We start from the raw sequence: 23,227 nt of genomic DNA, 5'->3' as shown, positions 1-23,227 counted from the left end.
AGTGGTATCCACCATCCATCTCCCTTCTTATCAGCAGTAAGGAGCTCCCCCAGGAGGCAAACCGGCTCATCATTGAACATACACAGGTATCTCAACTTTACCTCCTCCCCAAAATCCACAAACCAGACACCCCTGAACACCCCATCGTATCAGCATGTAACTGATACAATGGGGCGTCCAGGGGTGTCTGCTTTGTGGATTTTGGGGAGGAGGTAAAGTTGAGATAACTGCGTATGTTCAATGATGAGCCGGTCCAACTACTTACATCTCAGCCTTTCTTGACAGCCTCATGAAACTGCTGATTGAAGGTCTTCCCTCACACATCAAGGACACCAACCACGCACTCCAACTTTTTAATGATTTCCAATTTCAGGGCCCCGAATGATACATTTTTACCATGGACATCACATCTCTCTACACTGTCATTCTCCATAATGACGGCCTTACAGCCCTCAAGCACACACTGGACAAACACACAGTGCTTGATCCACCCACCCACACCCTGGTACGCCTTGCAGAATTGGTTCTCACACTGAATGCATTCTCATTCAATAACCTTTTTTACCAACAGGTGAACCATGGGCACCAGAATGGGACCCAGCTATGCCAATATTTTTGTCTGGTGGGTAGAAGAATGTTTCTTCGCTTCTTACACTGGCTATGTCCCTGACCTCTACAAGCGATACATTGATTACTGCATCGGTGCCACCACGTGCTCTAATGACCAGCTTGAGCACTTTCTGTATTATGACACCAACTTCCACCCGTCCCTCAAATATACAGTTAACATATCTTCCACTACTCTTCCGTTTCTAGACATCAACCTCTCCATCAACTACCCCCGACTCTCTACTTCGGTCTATTACAAACCCATGGATTCACACAGCTATCTCCTGTATAGCTCATTTCAACCCAAACACACTAAAAACTCTTTTCACAGTTCCTTTGGCTATGACGATTATGCAGAGACGACATCGATTTCCAAAACCAAGCACTCAAAATGTACACCTTTTTCATCAACAGAGGATACCCTAGCTGTATTAGTTACAGGGCCCTTGCCCGAGCCAATAACATCCCTCAGACCATCAATTCAATCAGGAACTCCAACTGTAACAGCTTCATTCCTTTGGTGCTTCTCTACCACTGCAACACACTTCCTATCCCCAGGACTATTAACGACAACTTTTCCATCATACAGAATGATCCCTCTATCAGGGCCCTCTTTTCTGACCACCCCATCATCTCATATCGCTGATCACCTAATCTGCGTAACCTTCTTGTTCACAGCTCCCTCGACTGCCCTCAGCAGCCATCCTCACCAGGCACTTTCCCTTGCAACAGAGCTTGCTGTATCACCTGCAAGTACATATCTAACACCACACTCATTCAAGGCATCTCAGGACAATTCCAGATCACCCAGATGTCATCTTGTACCTCCAGGAACCTTATTTACTGTATCTCTTGCAGTAAATGCCCAGCCATCTACATTGGAGAAACAGGAAGGAGACTCAGAGACCGCTTCAGAGAACACGTTAGGGCTGTGAAGATTAAGGATCTCTCAGAGCCCATTGTTTCTAATTTCACCTCTGACAGCCATGATCACACTAATCTCTCTGTCTGTGTTCTCAAAGACGGTTTTCCAATCTTTTACATCAGATAGATTACAGAAACTAAAATTATCCTTCAGCTAGGATAACATCTTCCCCCTTCTCTTAATGACAGAATACTTTTCTTCTAAATTCTCTCTATTCATTGTAGGTTTCATTTCACACCTCTCTTCACCTATACTGACTTCACACCTCCTGATTGGTGTCTCTTTCTGTCGCCACCCCTCGCTCCTCCTCTCTTCCAGCTTTTGTTCTCCTGCAACATTACCTTTGCTTACTGCCCTGTCTTTCTCACACCTGAAGAAGGCTCCACAGCCAAAACGTTGTTTTTTCTTTTTTCTCTTTTAAGCATGGAATAAACCAATTACCTGTTCCATTATCAACAATGTGCATTGTAGCGGCAATGCTTGTTAATAAGACAGAATTAAGTGTTGCTGTGCTTTCCCAAATGAGGTCCCATCTCTCTCTTCATCTCTGTGGTGCAGCCACAGAGAAGCTATTCATGCAGGCTGATTTAAAGATGTTTTCTTTTGATAAGGGACAGCTCCCAAATGGGAATGCACTTAGCTAAGCCTGGCTATCATGATCAATGGTCATCCATTGGCGCCTATCTGTCTAGGGAGTGCCAGATGGACATCTGGACTGCATTCCTAAGTGTCAGGAGTAAGTGACTCATATCTCACCTTGATCAACCAATCAGGGACTGGTAGGGCCGAGTAACCCACGTGGGTCTCTGATGCCCATGAAACTTTCAGCCAATGAACAAGCTGAAGTTCCTCCAGGTAAAAACAGGCAACACAGAGAGCCTGAGGAGGCTATTCTAAAGAGAATTCTAAGGAGAATTCCAGGGGTGCGAGACAATTCCAGGGCAGGACAACCCAGGAGCAGAAAGGCTCCCAAGAGCAGGACATTCTCGCAGCATGCCTCCTGACCATCCTGAGACTCAGCCCGGACAACCATGGAACGGCCAGTGTGTCTGAGTGCCAGAACTTTGCTTTGTTCTAAGAGTCGAGAGCGGAGGTTGCCAGAGAGTAACCAGAGGATCCACCCAAGGTTAGCATCAGCAGCAAGCCTCGTGAACAGGTCGGAACTGTGGACAGCTGAATCACTATTCAGAACTAGCGCTTCATCAGGAACGAACCGGTCCTCTTCCTGACTTGCTGGGACCCACAGTCATCTTTTCTCCTGTGCACAAACTTTGCTAGTTAAAGCCAACACTAACTACCCGGTCAGTGAGCATCAGCAGCACACCATTGCAAGCCGCACAGCACAGCCTGGCCTGGAGCCAGAGAGCCCGCAGGAGATCTGAATCCCCAGAGATTGGATGAGTATTCAACTTCAATGCATTACAGCTCATTAATTCAATTGTTATCCCAACCGGTTGATATCAATTTAATTCATAAGAGTTATGTACTTGTTTTGAGTATCCAATGTAGAAGTTATAACCAAGTTCATTTACGAAACGGTCTAAATGAATGATATACTGAATGTATGTCCTCTTGATATATGTAACTCTTCGTAACTGATTGAATATATATCTTTTGTATTCTGATAACCCTCACGATAAGATCTGTTAGGTTTACATGCATATTCTATGTATTAATAAATGTATCCTCGTGTATTAGTACCTGTGTGTGTGTGTTGTTTGAGTTATATCGCAAGGTTGGATTCTAAAGCCATTAAAAGAATCATTTTGTGATTTACGGCTACAATTAATAATTGTCCCCGTAAATGCCCAAACCCTACAGAACTGGTGCCTCGTGAGAGCACACTACAGCATAATGCCACAAAACTCAAATAAATGCAGCTCAAATAAATGCTACTGTGCACTGTTTTAAATCCAACTATAACAAATGTGACCAGAACTTCATACAGAGTCAGATAGTATTGTAGCACTCTCGGGTTCATGTGGGTATGCACCCTCGCCGCTGCAGTCCCTGCTATTCACAGGGAAGGGCAGTGACGTCACCGCGCTGGTAAGCGGGCTTGCAACACCTCTAATGGCAGCAGTATTCGTCATCCTCGGTGAAGGGCTATCCCACCCCACACCTAACATCAATGTAGCGCTCTCAGGTTCATGTGGGTATGCGCCCTCGCCGCTGCTGCCTCAGGTCAGCCCCCCACCACTGGGGACTCGAACCCGGGCCACCGGCATCACTCAACAGGGACCCACCCGGAGACAAGTCAGCACCTCCAGCTGGACCAGACTAAGGGGGACCTGCGGCAGCAGATGCGGCAAGTGCACCGCTTTGCCCAGACCCACCTGACTCAGGCGGGAGTCCGGCAGAAGCGGCACAACAACCTGCGCTGCAGGGGGTCTGCCTTCCAGCCCGGGACTTGGTTTGGGTGTACAGCCCGCGCCACTGCAAAAGCCCTTGTGGGAGGGGCCTGCTGAGGTCCTCGGGGAAGTGGGCAAGGTCTGCTACCGGGTCTGGTTGCGAACACGGGGGAGAGTGGCGGTCCTGCACCGAGACTGCCTGGCACCATACCAGATCCGGGAGGAGGAGCCCCGTGGGGAGGCTCCAGAGGAGCAGCCGGCCAACAATGGGGCGTCCGCGGGTCGCAAGCCACCACCATGGCGCAGCGGCCGCTCATGCAGGGTTCAGCAGCCATTAGCCGATTATGAGTACAGCCTGAGAGGGGTGTTCAATGTCGGCGTGACACCAGATGCTTCAGATGGGGGCAGTGTAGCGCCCTTGCCTGGTGGTATGGTGGATGCAGCCATTCAAAGTTTGCGGTACAATCCCGTACCACGGTACGTGATTGACTGGCCAAAATGACCGAGAAGGGCACTTGTGGTGCATTGGTCGGTAGTGGAAAGATTTAATCATTTAATCTCTTTACTGTTCACGTTTTAATCCGCTTAGTATTGAATGTATGTAGTATGGAATTTACATGGAATTTTACAACTAAAGGAAATTTTAGTAGCTGAGCATAAAAAGAAGAGGAGCATAACGCTTCTGAAGGTCATAAACTATATTAATTTAGGAACATAAACATATTTTGTAAACTGTATATTGCTGGTCATGGTAGTTTAAAGAAAAAAATACACACCAGTATTCCATTTCTCCCTAAACATACTTTTAGAATTTGATTAATAGGAAATATAATATGGGATCGCGTATTTAAAGAAATTAATAACAATATAATTATATTCTTGCACTGTAACACAAACAGTAGTATATGTGTACGGCTGTTCCAGTAGTTGTCATGTGACTGTGTCAGTGGCGTGATGGTTTAAGTGACTAACTTATAACCGAGAGGTCAGGTGTTTAAATCCAGCTATCACCATGAGTTTTATTTTAACAAACATTTCTTTGAAAAACTAAAATAGCAATATTATGGGCACTCTATTGACGTTTTTATATTTCTAAATATCACAACATGTTCGAATCTAAGTCATTTATTAATAACAACGAATAGTTTCAAACTGCTACTGATATCATTATCATCGATATATGAAAAAAGTGAATCCTGTTTTATAATGGTCTGTAGCTCAAATCCTGCTTAACTAAAAATTAGACACAAGAAGAGTATTATTGGACAATGTTGTGAGGCTAAAGAAATCAATAATGATATTAATTCAAAGATCTAAATATATTTAACGCACACGCCTGACATTAGAGAGTGTGTCTGCTCACCTGTGCGGTGACGTCACCACCTTTCCCTTTGAAAAGCTTCAGTAGCAGGAACCTGTACCGTGTGGATCCCTTTAGATCTCCCTTCAGATTTAAAAGGTTATTAATAATATCTTCAGTGTCACATTAATATTCAGTGTGACATTATTATATAGGATGGACACAGTGACTCAAGGTGCTTTATTTTTCAGTACAGCTGAGTACAGAGAGACACACACACACACTTTTTCATTGACAAAAAGTAACACTACACTCTCTTGTTTAAAGCACCACATCTCTTCCCGTTAAAAGGAGGAGACATTTTACACTTTAACTCTTCAGTTCACAGAGAAATTTAGCCAGAGCCTCTTTTCTCTTCTTGTGTCTAATTTTTAGTTTAGCAGGATTCAAGCAGGATTTCAGATGAAAGGCAGTGACCTCAAGATAGCCCAAATCATAGTTTAACCCGTTCAGAGCCTACATTACATTTTGGCGTTTCATTTTGAGCTGAAGACCCTCATACCTGAAGAAGGCTTCACAGCCGAAATGTTGCGTTTTCTCTTTTCTCTTTGTACGATGCTGTAATATAGTTTATAATAATTAAAAGTCTAAACAGTATCAACTTGAATTCTTATCTCTATTAATATAAGTATCAAGTGGTATTAAATAAATACGGCTTTTTAGTATAGATTACACCTTTCTAAAATGTATTTAAAAAATAAAAACTATTACAATCTAATCTTCCAACGTTTGATCCCAAGATCCCCAAAAAATAAATCTAAACGAGGAGAAAGCTATACTGAAAGTTTATTAAGATACTTAGAAGACAAAGATAACGATTTACATTGCATTTGTCAGATTGTGAATCAATAAAGACATTTAATTAAAAACACATTTGCGATTTAAATCAAAATGGGGGCAACGGGGACTCTCTCTCTTATTATCAACACTTGTTCAATTGTGGTTCTTTTGGTTTCACGGACGGCTTCTCAGATAGTTGGGCATTCAGGTAGATTGCCAGGCGAAAGGATTAGTAAATATATTTTGTTGAAGCAAGTCACTTTTTTGCAACACATATAAGACATATTGTGGCATTATTATATAGGACGGACACAGTGACTCAGACACTCGTTGAATGAAAAAGGGCACTTTATTTTACGGTACAGCTGGTACAGCACCCAAACAAACGCAAACGCCTTTTTAATAAAATGCTTTTATTCATTCATAATCTGACTCACATAACTCACATTCTTTAAAATACCAATACCAGCCGTATACAGTTTACATAATATGTTTATGTTCCTCAATTAATATCATTTATGAGCATGTGAAAGGCACAGTGAATTGGAGATTCTCAAAACTTACTTTGTATGATTGGAAACGAATACGTGATCAACGAAAAGCTGTGCTGTTACTTTTTGTCTATGAAAAAGTAGTCTTTTTGTTTACAAAGACGGTTACAAAGAATGTGGACCAGGGTAATACTTTGAGTTTACAGCTTGTCCAAGGTCATTCATTATTAATACTATTAGTAATATCTTCGGTAAACACTTTGATGCATAAAATATTTATACATAATTAAAATATTTATGATTAAGGTAGGTTGTGTACTTTTGCCCAACTGAGCAATCTTGCTTTCATAAAATATACCAACTTTTGAATGTATGATGATTAACATGCTGTAATACACAGTTTAAATTTAAAAGCTCAAATGTACATGAGCTAAAAGCTGTACATGAGAGGTTAAGCTTTATTAGCTCCTCCTGGTGGTTTTACAAGGTGATTCTGGATACTATTAACATAATTTAATGTGCATAAGGTAATTTGCGGTATGATGCGAAAAGATGCGTTTTACCACGTTTGGACACGACACGTGACACGTTATACCACAGGGTACCCCGCTTGTTTTGAATGGCTGCATCTGTAGGCACTCAGGGTACTGCTGGGAGTTGTAGGCGGGGGGAGTCTGAGGGTCAGCAGGATGTGTAGAATTGTGTAGTGTTCTGTCAATGAGTTACCACCCTAAACCTGTGTACCTAAAAGGTTGCAGCTTTTTGGGAGGCAGCAGCCACTAAATGTGTAGGGGATACCAGATTCCACACTCGCACATTGTGGAGATGCATATCCCTGGGTTATCACATGAGTTAGTATGGCTCCTGGGGAGACAGACGTATGAAAGGGGATACTATTGTGTGTACTGTAGGTAACATGGCTAAGGTGAATTTTTCTGCCTACCGAAAAACTATTTCAGGCAAAGAAAAAAACAAAGCAAACTGTCTTTTCATGTTTACTTAGGTTCCTCTCCATGAGTTAGTTTGTGTGATGCACATTAAGACAAAATTCATAGGTAGACGTAATTGCTGATTATCACCTCATTTCTTATAATTGTAATACTTAAGTAAACCTGACATTCAGAATTGCGTGTTTACGAGGCGCAAATGTAATCGGTTGTAATGGATGCTGTTATTACTTATCGTTTTCACTGAGATGTTATTTTGTTCAATCTGTTTATATGTTATCTATCCGTAGAGTCTACATTCACTTTTAATAGGTAATTTACTGTTTATTGCTTTGAAACTCAGTAAGAGGGAGCTCCCATTGTCTTTCCTAATTCGCACTAAAAGCCACTGATGAGGAAAGAATGAGTTGAGTGATTGATTATTTAATCATTCAGATTCAAATATTGAGGTAAAAAGTGTATAAAAAACTATTGTTATTTGCAGAAAACAGTTATCCATTATTTATTATGACAAAAGTATTTTCTGATCAGATATGAGTGTATTTAAGTTATATCGAGTTATAAGAACAAAGTTAGGAGCGCGAATAAAGCATAAAGGCCATGTATTTGGTACTTTAAATGTGAATGTTTGTGTGATTAGCAATTTAGTTAATGTTCGGTAATAGTTTTAGCTTTATGTCACTGTTCGTGGTTTTCTATATTAGTTGTTATATTAATATTCAAAGTGCTATCGCATTTATACTGCCAGTGAACATTACGTTTTTTTTTAAATACTAACATATCGATATCACCGATTTGACTGTTGTAGTGTTTCGTATTTTTTACTGAAATGTGTAATGTATTAAGGAGAAGACTGAATAAGACATAATGCAGAATATTTTCTTAGTATGTAATTGAAAACATTAAGAAGCATTTTTGTAACTTTCAACTTATTTTCTTTGTTTACAATGTATTACTGTAAACTGTTTATTGTAACGCAACGGGGGCTCAGGCGGGCGCCCTTGCCGCATCTGGTCGGCCCCACACTGTCCGGGGCTCGAACCCGAGACTTCCGCGTCTCTCTGCAGCGACCTAGCCCCGTGAGCTAAAGAGAGATCTCTCCACAGCCCAGTAGCTGTAGTCCTGCTATCACAGGGAAGGGCGGTGACGTCACCTGCTCTGGTACGCCGGCTCTTACACAGTACACAGTACACAGTACCTGTAAGCGTTACACTCTCCCCCGCTTAAATCGCCGTCCCTGGCGAAGGGCTATCCCAACCCCGCTTCTGACACCAATGTAACGCAACGGGGGCTCAGGCGGGCGCCCTTGCCGCATCTGGTCGGCCCCACGCTGTCTGGGGCTCGAACCCGAGACTTCTGCGTCTCTCTGCAGCGACCTAGCCCCGTGAGCTAAAGAGAGATCTCTCCACAGCCCAGTAGCTGTAGTCCTGCTATCACAGGGAAGGGCGGTGACGTCACCTGCTCTGGTACGCCGGCTCTTACACAGTACCTGTCGGACGTAAGCGTTACATTATTCTATATAGATTCGCACTAAAAGCCACTGATGAAAAAACAGCGGGTTGAGTAACTGATTTAATCATTTCTCTCTTCAGGGGCGCTACACAAACAATGCTTTTGTGAGTTTTTTGTTTTTGTTCGGGGCATGCAAATAATTGTAATACTTACATAAACCTAAAATTTAGAATTGCGTTTCCTACAGACTCCTGTAGACTCCTACAGGATCTGTGCACGAGCAGGAAGACAAATTATACATCTGATTTCCACTGCACGCACATGTATGGAAGCCCGTTTCCGCCAGGGAGTAAAAAGAAAACCCGCTATGGTATCTCAGAATTGCGACTTAGTAACTCTGAATTCCAACTTAATATCTCAGAATTACGGCTTCGAAATAGCCCACATTTCATTATCTATCCTTTTGTTATTGCAACGGATTCGGGTTCTAGGGCTTGTCCCTCGCCGCTCCTACCCTACTTCGTGCCTCACTGCATTGGCTCGAACCCAGGTCTTGCCAGCTGAGCTAAAGAACAGTTTCTTTAGCCCCGGCAGCCAGGATCCCTGTTATGCGCAGGGGAGGGCGGTGCTGTCACCACACTGCAACCAGATCGTACAAGCTGTATGTCGGCCGTTCCGTTGCACTGTATTCATGAATCGTACAGGATCATAGGATCTATAGGCCTGAAGACTTGTCTTGTACAGTGCCCTGATAAAAATCAAATTAATTACACTAATTTTTATAGAATCCCAATTCCGCCAGTGAGGCTTCCAAAGTACCCGGATGGAACAGTGCACGGTGGGCTTTTTTAAAAAAAATTAAACACCAGAAATACAAAAACGGAGACAGAGTATGAAATACGATACAGAAATAGACGCTTCACATCCAGAGGAATTCACAATTATAAAAGCTGAAACTTATGCTTTTTACATATTTCCATTGTATGTCATTTTTTACCGAAAAAAGAAGGTCTTCTTTAGCTCAGCTGGCAAGACCTGGGTTCGAGCCAATGCAGTAAGTCAGAAACTGGGAGCGGAGAGGGCACAAGCCCTAGAACCCGAATCTATTGCAATAACAAAAGGACAGTGAAATGTGGGTTATTTCGAAGTCGCAAATGTGAGATATGAAATCGCAATTCTGAGTTACTAAGTCGCAATTCTGAGATATAAAGTCGGAATTCTGAGATACCATAGCGCGTGTTTTTTCCCTGGTGGAAACGGGCTTCCATACCCACATGCGCACTTTGAAAGGGGATAGTGATTTTCACAACATACTGAATTCGATACGACACCAGCTCCACATGGTTCTAATTTCAGTGTCTTCTCTGACCACGAACTGCGCACAGCAGCGTTTATTCAAGAGATTGTATTTGACGTTTTATATCACAAAATTGAGGGGAGCAGATAATGAGAGATGCGTGCTTCGACTTAAGAATAGTTTTACATGAACTCTTGCATTAATCAGTTATAATGTCCTGTAAGCTAAACGTGGAAATTAATTTTCAGCTGCACGGAACTCACACACACGATCAACGTAACTCGCAGGTAATTCAGAAACGCTCTTTTTCAGCTCCTTTCCTCGGTTGTTTTGAAGCCTCGGCAGCACTAACGAATTACGTCATCATGCTGCGCGGTTATTTTACCCATGGGGTAGTAATTGAATCGGTTCCTTTAGCCATATCACAAAGAAGAAGGTAATTCTGGTTTATAAAGAAATATTTTTTCCTCGTGAACCTGACCTAATGACGTCTTGCCTGTTGTGTTGATAAAAAAGAAGAAGGTTCTTGTGTTTAACCTCTGCAAGCGTTTGCTTCTGACCGACTCTGAAGATGGATTGTGGAGTGTTTGTTAAATCTGCAAACCCATCTTCATTCTTTCATAGAGATTTTACTCAAATCGATCGTGTATGAAGTTTCAGAAATTTTCCGAAACAAAAGTCACACAGAGTCACACAGACTCTGAGGACGTGTTTCAAGTCAAACTCTGCAGCACCTCCCATATCCTGGTGAGACGGGCCGTGTTTAAAATCACTTAGTGTGTGGACAGTTTCGGGAGTGAAATGGCGCTTCTGAAGAAAGAAAACGAGAGCCTGAAGTGGAGATTACATTTGTTGGAGAAGGAGTCGGGAGCAGGAGGAGATCAGGGACAGACAGAGCATGTTGGACACACGCTTCCCCGTGAAGTCCTTGCAGAAATAAAAGAAGAAACGGACACGAAACGGAAGCTCTCAGGTCAGTGCAATGACTTATGCGAAGTCAGTGTGTGTGTGTTTAAAAACAGCGTCTTTACCTTCCTCAATGGTGAGAATAGTGGAGAGATGCAGAGTGAAGTGAGAAAGACTTGTGTGATGTAGCAACGGAATTACTTACTGGAAACTGAACTGTTGTTGTCCGGTTATGGTGCTAAAAACAACTCGTTCAGATTCAACAGTTGTTATGCAGAATCGGTGTATAGTCCGACTTCATTAGGGAATATATATATTATATGGTATTTACGTTATATGTGTTTATATTTTTATATTTTTACTTGTGATTATGCATATAACATTTATATAAATAGGTTTAAATATTACAGCCCATTTAACCCCTTTCTCTCTGTGTAGTGTTAATATACTGTAGTGTCCAGTCAGTGTGTCTGTATTAACCCCCTTCTCTCAGTGCAATGTTAATAATAATAATAAAAAAATAATTGCTTACACTTATATAGTGCTTTTCTGGACATTCCACTCAAAGCGCTTTACAGGTAATGGGGACTCAGCTCCACCAGCACCAATATGCAGCATCCACCTGGATGATGCGACGGCAGCCATAGTGTGCCAGAACGCTCACCACACATCAGCTATCAATGGGGAGGAGAGCAGAGTAATGAAGCCAATTCATAGATGGGGATTATTTGGAGGCCATGATTGGTAAGGGCCAATGGGAAATTTGGCCAGTACATTGGGGATATACCCCTACACTTTTTGAGAAACGCCCTGGGATTTTTAATGACAACAGAGAGTCAGGACCTTCGTTTTATGTCTCATCCGAAGGACGGGGCCAGTTTACAGTATAGTGTCCCCATTACTATACTGGGGCATTAGGACCCACATGGACCACAGGGTGAGCGCCCCCTACTGGCCCCACTAACACCTCTTCCAGCAGCAACCTCAGTTTTTCCCAGGTCTCTCATCCAGGTACTGACCAGGCTCGCTCCTGCTTAGCTTCAGTGGGTTTTAGTATATTTAATGTATTGTAGTGTCCAGTAAGTGTGTCTGTATTGTTACGAAAATGGTGAAAATCAGGAATTGACCGAGAGGTTGTCAATAAATGTTCAAAACCCTCAACTAGTAAGTATTTTCTGGCAATATATCTGAGCAGCTGGTATGATTAGAGGCATGTGAATATTTTCTCTGGCACAGCTTTGGTGAGAGGACCACACGTGTATTTAAACAAATATTTGTTACAGTGACAAGCCACAAACTACACTACACACAACAAAACATGCAACACAGAAGTTACTTTATGTACAGTATTTACAAACAAGGCGTTTCAGAAGCCTAACATTCTGGTCACACATTCTGGAAAACTCCTGACTGCAACTAAGCATTAAACTCTTAAGTAGTACAGGTAGGTAGCTGCGTCCACATGCGTAGGCTACAAAGGAACAAGTAAAAGGTTTATTCCATGCTGAAAAGAGAAGAAAGAAAACGCAACGTTTTGGCCATGGAGCCTTCTTCGGGTGTGAGCCCTCACGCCTCAAGAAGGCACCACGGCCAAAATGTTGTGTTTTCTTTCTTCTCTTTTCAGCATGGAATAAACCTATTACTTGTTCCTATTAAACTCTTAATATGCCTACAGAGGCCACACAAAAGAGGAGCTGCCTTCTAACTAAATGCAGTGCAACCTGCAGTTAAATCTCTCTCTGCACCCTGGATGCCACAAAATAAATGGGAGCCTATATCCCTTTCCATAAAAATGCACCCTAAAGAGGAAAGATCTTTCTAACTGTGGTATCCTTTACCCAGAAACCTGAAGTTTCCTAAACCACAGAATAGCATGCTCTCTCTAAGGAGATTCAGATACTTAGCTCTAGTCAGGTTTGTTTTGGATGATCATGAAGTAGGAGTTCTCGCTTGGCGCAAACTTCCCAACTCCTTCTGACTCCTCTCTCTTCTCTCTGCTTCTCCTTGTTTTTTCCTCCTTTCTTTCCCCTTTGTGCTCTTAATGTGATCGGATGTTGTGTGTTTAACCTCTCTCTCAGTGCAGTGTTAATGTAATGTAGTGTCTAGTCAGTGTGTTTGTATTAACCCCCCCTCTCTCTATTAGATCTATTGGACTCAGAACTTACCAGGACAGAGACTTGGATGAAATCTTTTTTTTTATTTTATTATTATGACTTTCAGTTCCTTTCACATTACCTGTGTTCAGGCAGCTTACGTTTGTTTGATTTTGTGGTATTGTGGTGTCGCCGGGGGAAACGCAGGTGTAAAAGGGATGTTACTCACACTACACTGATCTTCCGTTTCTCCGTCTGTATGTGTTTTAATTCCGATCTGTAATCCGTTTCCAGTATCTTTAAACAATCCAAGTTCCAAAGTCCGTATGTCCACACAAATCCGTACCTTAACCAAATCGTAATCCGTAATCCGTAAACCATAAACCGTAGTCCGTTATTCCTTAATCCTTTCAACCACAATCCTAATCCTCTTTTTCCTCCAAAACACATTCACCTTATCAGCTTCCGCCCTGGCTCACCACTTCTGGGGCATTTATATTCTGTTTCCTGATATAGCTCAGCTGTGTCTCATTGTTTCGCTGCATAGGCCTTTTCCAACAGCGGGTCAGCTGGTTCTCCTTGGCGGCCATCTTGCTCAGGTCTATATCAAGTATATTAAGTGTTTTGTTCTGGAAATACCGGTTATAAATGACCCTTCTCCTGGTCCTCTTACAGTACATATCACATTTGAAAATTAGCTTTGATTTCTTTGCTCTGTCTCAAATTTAAATTTTAATCTTCTTTTGTGTGAGTATTATTTCCTTCTGAGCACTACTCTAAGCCCATGTTAAAAGTCATGTTCTCTTGTCCTGTGTTTGCAGGGTCAGAGACCAGTGATCTCCCTGATGCTTGGGAAAAGGCTCCTCTTGAACAGCAGCACAGTGAGGAGCAGTGGGGGTCCATTCTGACAGAGCTCACTGCTGTAGAAAGGAAAGAGAAACTCAGTGAACAGCACACGGAGAGCAGACAGAGTGTTGAGGATCTGGACTCTGTGCACATGCTGAAGACAGAGCCTGAGAGTGAGACACTTGAGCTCTTAGTGTCTGATGATTTTACGGAGAAGATTAATCTGGTCTCTAACAACCTTACTGAAAGTTGTGATAAACTGGAGTTTGTGTCTGTACAAGAGCTTAAAGCAAAACTGAATGACATTAATCTTACAGAGCAGAATATGAAGCTCCAGTTGGTATATACAGAAGAGCAGCAGACTGGTGAAGAGAACATCACTGAGCAGCACACAGAGAAGAGTAAGTACAGGGAGGAAAAGCAGCGACAACTCCAGGGTTTGATAATATTAAGGCCTTGTTCTGTTAAAGTGAAGAGACTGTCATCGCAGAAGTGGTTAAAACAATTGAATATTCCCTTAGTATCTAAGAAATTTACAGAGAAGATTGATAATCTGGACTCTGTAAATATTACTGAAAATTGTAATGAACTGAATTCTGTCTCTGCACAAGAGATCAAAGAAGAAGTGAATGAGTTTAAAGTAACAGAGCAGAACATGAAGCTCCAGTTGATTGAGCCTGCAGAGAAGGATACTGATGTACCTGGTGAAGACAACAGTATTCAGTTACAGCACACAAAGAAAGGTCAGTACTGGTAGGACCTGGTAAAGGAAAGACAACAGCAAAGATTACAACCCTGTAGTGATAATGCTTAGACCATATTCTGTGAAAATGCAGAAACTGTTTTTCAGTGTTAATCTAGTCAGCAGTTTTTGATTTAGTCATAGTCTTAGTCAATTATAGAGATTTATTAATCAAAGTCACTTTCTAATCACCCTCATTTAATCAAAAATGTTCCTTTGCAGCCTACGCATACTGACACAGCTACCTTCTTGAACACATTTAATGTATTCTAGTTGACCGAATTTTGACTATAATTAGTCTTACTTTCAGTCGACTGAAATAAAATTAGGTCTTGTCACATTTTAGTCAAGAAGTTGCTGCGAGCAGGGCCAAAATTGTTGTGCCAAAAAAAGGGCATCACCGTTGGCATTGGGACACAAGACTTCCATATGCATATGAAATAAAGACGACTTTCAACACACAAACTCTCAGCTGATGCCCTTTTTTTGGCACATCAGCCGTATGAAAACAAAGGAAACAACCCTGGTGCTTTTGAACTTTGTGGACAGTCTAACAAGAATGAATATTGGATTGTGTATTATATTTTGGTCGCTCGAGATCATCATTTGGAGATTATAACAGTAAGCTTTAGAGTAACAAATGGGAATATTTTTGGTTAGTTAAATGACTAAAGAAGGAGCTCAGGTACTGGTGTGGTGTTGGTACTAAAATTTGCTAGCTTGTTTTCTCTATCTTTTGAGAACTCTGTTTTATTGTTTACATCTTTTCTATATGTCATTATTGACTTGACCTTCCCCTGGTGACATCATACAGGTAAAGCCCAGAAGGGGCAGAAGAGAAAAATGTTTAGTGTTCCTGAAGTCCTAGAAGGAATTTCTCAAGGCGAATCAGGAGCAGAGTCAGATGACGGGCTCTCAGGACTGGAGAGTACAGATTCATTCTCGGAAGACATATTCAATGATGAACTGGACCCACTGCTGGATTTGTAAGCATACAGTTTAGAAAAAAGGTTTTTGAACCCTTTGGAATTATCTGGATTTCTGCATGAATGGCTCCTAAAATGTGATCTCATTTTCATCTTAACCATAATGATAAATTCAGTTTTATTTAACAAACAACATTTTACATTGCCATATCTTTATTAAAAAAACTCTTAGTGCGACCACGCACCTACCAGCCTTAAGTTCATGTTTACGTAAGATAAACAACATTGTTTTTAAATCGTCCACAAAGTTTCTCACATGCAAGTATTTTCCAATATCATCACAACAAAACCATAAAGTTTGATTCCACAGCTGTGACACTATTGTGCAATAAACCAAAAAATTAATGAACTAGCACGAACCCCAGTGAAAACACCCAGCCAGCACAGCATGTCAGTATCATACATTTTTACCAGCAAAATCAAAACAAAACTCTACAAATCTTATAGCATATGAAAAGACAATCTAAAATTCAAATTTCAAATGTATTTCAAATCCAAATGTGACAGTGGAATAGGTACATAAAGAAAAATTTTCCCCGATGACGCACCATACAAAATGCACTCAAATAAGCTTGTTGTGCATTCTACGTTTTTACAATGAAAACATAATTAGAAAGCTGAATCTTGCCAAAATATCAAAAACCATTATTCTTACTGTTCAAGAGCAAAGGATTCCACGACCTTGACTGTCCAGCCATAAAGTTTTTGTAAAAGATACATCCCTCAAGAGCCGCCAAATCTTGTAGCTTCTTCCAAATAAGAAGACAGTTTTTTCTGTCATTTTGCTGCTTTGATTTGTGGAAAAGGTTGTCAATCAGTGAATTTTGACCACTAGAAATTTAGGGTGGGTCTAAAGCTGCCCAATGATAACTTGGAGCTTTCTGAAACCAAACCAAAAGGAACTTATCTTCCCTTTTCTTTTTTGGGTTTAGCCCCAAAAAAATAAAAATGGCAAGCAGCGCACCGAAAAAAGCAAAAAAGACGACGACTGCTCAGGGACTTGAAGAGATATATCAGGACGATTCGGGAGAAGAGTCAGATGTGCAGTCAGGTCTGGACAGTGCAGATTCCTTTTCTGAAGACGCTTTTGATGATGGACTGGATCCACTGCTGGATCTGTGAGTATTTTTGTTTTATTTATACAATGTTTTATTTTGCTATTATTAGTTCTAAAGTTGTTATTGATGTTTTTATCAAACGTTATCTGTATAGGAACAAGTAATAGGTTTATTCGTTGCTGAAAAGAGAAGAAAGAAAACACAACATTTTGGCCGTGGAGCTTTCTTCAGGTGTGAGGTGTGAGGTTATCTGTACATTTGAGTATGAGAAATATATATTGCAAATATGAGAAAATGGTCTTTTTGAGTCTCATTGGAAACAAATATAAGATTTGCAAATATTGTTGTCTGCAAGGAAAAAAGTGTTTGCATGTTTTTTTTTTACTGCAAATATTGGAAGGTGATCCTTCTGAGTCTCTTGGACAACACAAACAAGACATAAAGTTTGGCTATTATAGTTTTGACTAAAAAGCTTTTATGTTCAGTTTTTGGCTATTTGCAAACATCTGAAATTGCTGCTTCTTGGAGATATGATTTTAGAAATCACTATTGTCTGTGAGATTTTATATTTCTGTAGTGGTTTTATGGCTTTACTGAGACAATTATCAATTGTAGCAGTAATCACGAGGTGGTTCGTTGTGGCTTTTAGAAAATCAATCGTCAGAACAACTAACAACGCACACACACGGATTCAATACACGTGATACATTTATTAACATAAATTGTGCACCAAACATATACCAGTCTGCCTGGATACAAGCGGCACACCTTACTGTGAGGGTTATCAATATACAAGGTATATAATCTCGAAGAGATGCAAACTCAAAGAGATACACAACAGAGAATATATTTCAATATATCGTTCGGCTACACCAAATCGCTAATCAGTGTTATTACCCACTGTTACTCTAAACTCGGAAGTAAGTACACTACTCATGAATTAAACTGATAACAACTTGTGTTGAAGTACAATTGAATTCTCGTGACGCAATGTAGAACATGGGGTTTACTTATCCACTGTGTATGGATTTGGAATTTCACGGCACGAACACCAAACCAGCTGACAGGCTCTGTTGCAGCCTCTGTTCCAGCGGTTGTCCAATGGGCGTTGTCCCGGCGTCCTCTGGCTACCGTCCAACCAGTCGAGGTGCAGCTCGGAGTAGGATGGGCAGAGGAATCTAACTGCGGCGCACAGGGCAGTCGTTGCTCCGAGGGGATCTACCAGCAGTCCGGCTGGCTAGTAGAAAGTCTCTATGCACAGAGTGTGACCGCAGGTCCTTGCAAGTCACTCTTTTGCCCGGGAAGAAGTTGGTTCGTTCCCGGTCCATCGCTGCTTCTGAATAAGCTATTCAGGTTGTCGACGAGGGTCCAACTGTAGGCTGCCGTTGATCAAGCGGAGCATTCACGTTGGTAGAATTCTAAGTACGTACGGGATCCTCGTCTCGCGCTTAGAACAAAGTCCAAGTCCCAGTGCAGACAACAGCAGTTGTCACGTGATTGTCTCTGAGGATGCGCGAAAATGGCCAAGGAGAGCCCCGACCTGAGCTTGCGCTACCTTTTTGACCAAGACACAGATGTGTGCTGAATGGTTGAGAGTTTGGCGGGCATTGGAGACCCACGTGGTGTTACCACGCCCTACCAGTCCCTGATTGGTTGATCAAGGTGAGATAAGAGTTAGTTGCTCCTGACACTTAGGAATGCAGTCCAGATGTCCATCTGGCACTCCCTAGACAGATAGGCGCCAATGGATGACCATTGATCATGATAGCAAGGCTTAGCTAACTGCATCCCCATTTGGGAGCTGTCCCTTATCAAAAGAAAACATCTTAAATCAGCCTGCATGAATACCTTCTCTGTGGCTGCACCACAGAGATGAAGAGTGAGATGGGGCCTCATTTAGAAAAGCACAGCAATGCTTAATTCTGTCTTATCAACAAGCATTGCCGCTACATTTCTATGCATATTTGAGATTTTTTTAGAAGATTGAAGGGGTTCCTTGGTCACCTGGCACTAAAGTGTGAATAAACGGACTCGTCTGCAATTAAAGCCAGGCAAAATTTGCTCATTCTCCAAGGCCTTGGTCTCCAGCTCCATCATTACACATGTGGAGTGCTATCCTATTGCCTTAACTTTGTCACCTAACAACAAAGGCTGTTGGTCAGTAATAAAATAATGGAACTCATTCCTAGTTATTAAATAAATCAGTATTTATTTCTTATTTCCTTTTTTTTCAGTGAGGACATCGAAGAACCACCTGCCCCCTCCACCCCCTCAACAAGTGCTGAGGTTCCTCAGCCAAAGAGAGGGCGCAAGATTCCCACCCCTCCTTCCAGAAGCACTACACCCCAGTCCACAAGACCTGTTCGAGGGAGGAAGAGTAGGAGCCTCCACCCCCCAGCTGAAGAGCCAGAGGACAGGTGGAAGACGGAAGCTGAACAGGATGTGAGACCTGAAAAGTTTCGATTCAGTCCAGCACGGACACCAGGTGCCCAGCTGGACACTTCCAAGACATACTCCCCACTAGATTTATTCCAGCTGTTTTTTGGCATGGCGGTTATGCGGACACTGTGTAATAACACAAATAAAAATGCAATCAAACGAAAGGCCCGGGGTATAAAATCAGAGTGGCAGCCGGTGTCCATAGTGGACTTGTATAATTATATAGGGATTTTGATTTTTATGGGGCTCCTCACTTCTCATAATGTGAGAGATTATTGGACTCCTCGGGTGCCCTATGATGTTCCTTTCTGCCGGTCTATTATGACCCGAACAAGATTTGAGGCCATTTCCTGGACACTTCACCTTAGTGATCCAGAGGAGGACAGGGAAAATGACCTAAAAAAAGGGACCCCAGACTATGATCCCCTTTTCCACCTTAGACCTCTGTTTGACTCCATCTTAACTGCCTGTCGATCGTTTTATCAGCCACGACAGAATCTGTTTGTTGATGAAAGAATGGTGGCCTCAAAGACGAGCTTTAGGCAGTATATGAAGGGGAAGCCCACTAAGTGGGGCTTCAAGCTGTTTGTGCTTGCTGATGCTTCCACAGGTTACACCTGTGATTTCTCAGTCTACACAGGAAAATCACCCTCTGCCACAGGAAAAGGGCTGAGCTATGACTCAGTTATGAACCTCATGAGAGTTTCATACCTGGGTACAGGTTATAATGTTTATGTTGACAATTACTACACCAGCTCAGCCCTTTTCCGAGACCTCTTCAAAATGAAATTTGGTGCCTGTGGCACTATAAGAGAGAACCGCGTGGGTTTCCCCCGCACAAAACAAAACGCCCTACCTAAAAAGGCTGAAAGGGGCTCCTTGCGCTGGATAAGGTCTGGCGAACTATTGTTCACCAAGTGGATGGACACATGTGAGGTGACCATGTGTAGTACCATCCACAAGGCGTACAGTGGAGAGACAGTCCAGCGCAAGGTAAAAAAACCCGACGGGTCTTCGCGGGTTCAGGCCATTCCTATCCCTGACACCGTCAAGGACTACAGTCAGCACATGGGGGGGGTGGATTTGTCTGATGCTCTCATAAAATACTATAATCTGGCCCACAAAACTAGAAAATGGTATAAAAAACTGTTCTTCCATTTCATTGACATTGCGGTGGTGAACAGTTTTTTGCTACACAAAGAATTGGCAGAGAGTCAGAGCTCTCAGGCTCTGACTCATAAAAAATTCAGAGAGGAGCTGTGCAAACAGCTTGGTAGTGTGGGGGTTGAGGAGCAACAGGAGGCATCAACAAGCACAGCTGCAGCCTGTTTTCCTATCGCAATCTCCCAAGGGCAGGTGGTGGACCCTTCAAGGAAGACAACAATAGGGCGGAAGATATGTGTTGTCTGTGCAAAAAAAAAACATAAGATAAAAACTCCATGGAAATGTGAAAGGTGTGATGTGGCATTGTGTCTAATTGTTGATAGGAATTGCTTCAGGGAGTGGCACCAGAAAAAGAGGAAATAGGACACCTTTTTTCATTGTATTTGTATGTAAATGTTTTTCATTTTTTACATTTCTTATTTTTTTTACACTTTTTGTTTTGAAAACATAGTAAAAACCACATATAAAAAGGTCTCCATGTCTTTCTTTTTTATATGTTTTCACTTTCAAGCAAATTAGGATACATTTGCTGTTGGCTACTTGTGGATTCGAATAATCTAATTAGTGGGCTGTGTTTGTCTTCCTGCCTGTCTGATGTTTTCAATGGAGTGAGAAAAAGGGTGAGGACTTTTTTGTCAACCTCCTTGATTCTCTTGTGAACAAAAGAAGTGAGAATGGCTGAGGATATGGTAGCCAGTTCAACTTTAAATGATCAATAGAAGTTACCTTCACAGGGAAAAAAGGCTTACTTTGAAACACTGAGAAAATATTTTAAAGGGTAAAACAAAAAAAACTTGTCAGGTACACCAGAACTTGTACTAATTATTGCACATAAAAAGTCTGCTAGTTTAAAGAATGAGTGGAAGTGTCTTGACAGGTGTGGCATTAGAAATGAGAGTATTGTTCATACATACGCCTTATGGAAACCCTTGGGATACCCAAATCTCTCCAAAATGGCCACCTTTTGGATAGAATATTGGATTGTAAAGGGAAATAAGGGGTGTAAGATGACCAGAGGAAGGGTCATCCAGGACAGGTATTTCAGGAACGATCTGCTCAATATACTTGACTTAGACCTGACCAAGATGGCTGCTAAGAGAAACCACCTGACCCGCAGATGGAAAGGGCTCAGTCCCGATCAGCAGGTTTCCCGCATCCTCCACCAATTGTAGTGCCTCCGGGGGAAAGGTTTATGTAAACAGACAAAAGTACTCCCACCACACTTCTCTACTGTGGAGTTTTTCTCACGAAACAGGTTTTCAAATAAATTGCAAGATCTATAGGAGTGCCTGCTTCCAGGTGGAAATTAACCTTGTAGAGCCTGTAACAGTACAATCAAGGTCATTGATGGAAAAAGTATGTGAACCCTTAAGTTTAGTAACTAGTGGGACCAGTTTTATTGGCAATAACCTCAACCAAATGCTTTCTGTAGCTACTGATCAGACCTGCGCAACAGTTAGGAGGTATTTTGGCCCATTTCTCTATACAAAACTGTTTCAGTTCATTTATATTTTTGGGACGTCTAGCCTGAATGGCCTGCTTCAGATCACACCACAGCATCTCAATGGGATTGAGGTCAGGACTCTGACTGTCCATTCTAAAATACAGAATTTCGTCTGTTTGAGCCGCTCTTTTGTTGATTTTCTCCTGTGTTTTAGATCACAGACAGATGTGCTCATAGAGCTGTTTAATCTCGGTGAGACCACAGCCGATGATCTTCTGGGCCATATTGACCATTCTCTGCAGTGCCTTTCTTTCTCGAGAAGAGGTGTTGCAGTACCAGATGGTGATCCTGCTGGTACTGGCATCCCCCATCGCTTGAGGCACCTCAAGAAATAAAGGCGCTGCTGAGCCTTCTTCAAGATAGAGTCAGTGTTCACAGCCCAGGTTAGATCTTTAGAAATGTGAATTCCCAAAAACCTAAAGCTGGTGACTGTTTCCACTTCCGTTCCATCAATAGCGAGTGGGCGGTGAGTCTGTGGACTGTGTCTCCGAACATCCACTATAAGCTCTTTCGTTTTATTTACGTTCAAGTCGAGGTTGTTGCTATGACACCACCTAATCAGCTGTACGACTTCATCCCTGTAAATGGACTCGTCATCATCACTGATCAGGCCTATTATAGTGGTGTCATCCGCAAATTTAATGATGCGGCTGTCGCTGGTGAACAGGGAGTACAACCTTGGACTCAGCAGCCTTGTGGGGTTCCAGTGCTCAGGATGAGTGGTGTTGATGTTTTATTACCTATCCGCACCACCTTTGGTCCTCGATTAGAAAGTCCAGCAGCCAGTTGCAGACAGAGTTGTACAGACCTAATCCTCTGAGCTTTGTCACCAGTTGACTGGGTATGATGGAATTGAATGCTGAATTGTAGTCCACAAACAGCATTCTCACATACGAGTTCTTAGTGTCCAGGTGTTCCAAGGGTGTATGTAGAGCCAGGGAGACAGCATCATCAACTGATCTGTTGTTCTGGTAGGCGAACTGCAAGGCGGTTCAGGCACGTCACTTTTGCCTTTTTGGGGAGTGGAACAATAGTGTTTTTTTTGGGGGGGGGGGTTTGAAGCAGGTGGGGACAATGGACTGTGACAGGGAGGAGTTAGAGATGTTCGTAAACACTGTGGTTAGCTGGGCTGCACATGTCCTCAGGACGTGGGGTGCTATCCCATCAGGCCCTGCAGCTTTAAGGATTTTTCACCCTGCTCAGAGTCTTTGCACCTCCTGCTTTGAGAGTTTCAGAACAAACGCACCCTGCACACTTGGGGTCTTCTCAGCAATGCT

At 42.2% G+C, this 23,227-nt stretch overlaps 1 protein-coding gene and 1 pseudogene across 1 annotated transcript; both read left to right on the top strand.

Moving 5' to 3' along the window:
* Positions 1-397: 397 nt before the first annotated feature.
* Positions 398-1,738, top strand: LOC148813688 (uncharacterized; annotated as a pseudogene).
* Positions 1,739-10,189: 8,451 nt separating this feature from the next.
* On the top strand, positions 10,190-20,916 carry LOC148813687 (uncharacterized). Its single transcript, XM_088907587.1, has 5 exons — positions 10,190-11,185; positions 14,033-14,800; positions 15,614-15,785; positions 16,718-16,903; positions 19,078-20,916. Exons 1-5 carry the CDS (start codon positions 11,014-11,016, stop codon positions 20,807-20,809), a joined length of 3,030 nt encoding a protein of 1,009 aa, XP_088763713.1. The 5' UTR covers positions 10,190-11,013; the 3' UTR covers positions 20,810-20,916.
* Positions 20,917-23,227: the final 2,311 nt, after the last annotated feature.

The sequence above is a fragment of the Atractosteus spatula genome, chromosome 28 (assembly GCF_055471065.1).
Source record: "Atractosteus spatula isolate fAtrSpa1 chromosome 28, fAtrSpa1.hap1, whole genome shotgun sequence".
Lineage (NCBI taxonomy): Eukaryota > Metazoa > Chordata > Actinopteri > Semionotiformes > Lepisosteidae > Atractosteus > Atractosteus spatula.
The sequence above is the reverse complement of the archived record's forward strand: the minus strand, read 5'-3'. Positions and strand labels throughout refer to the sequence as shown.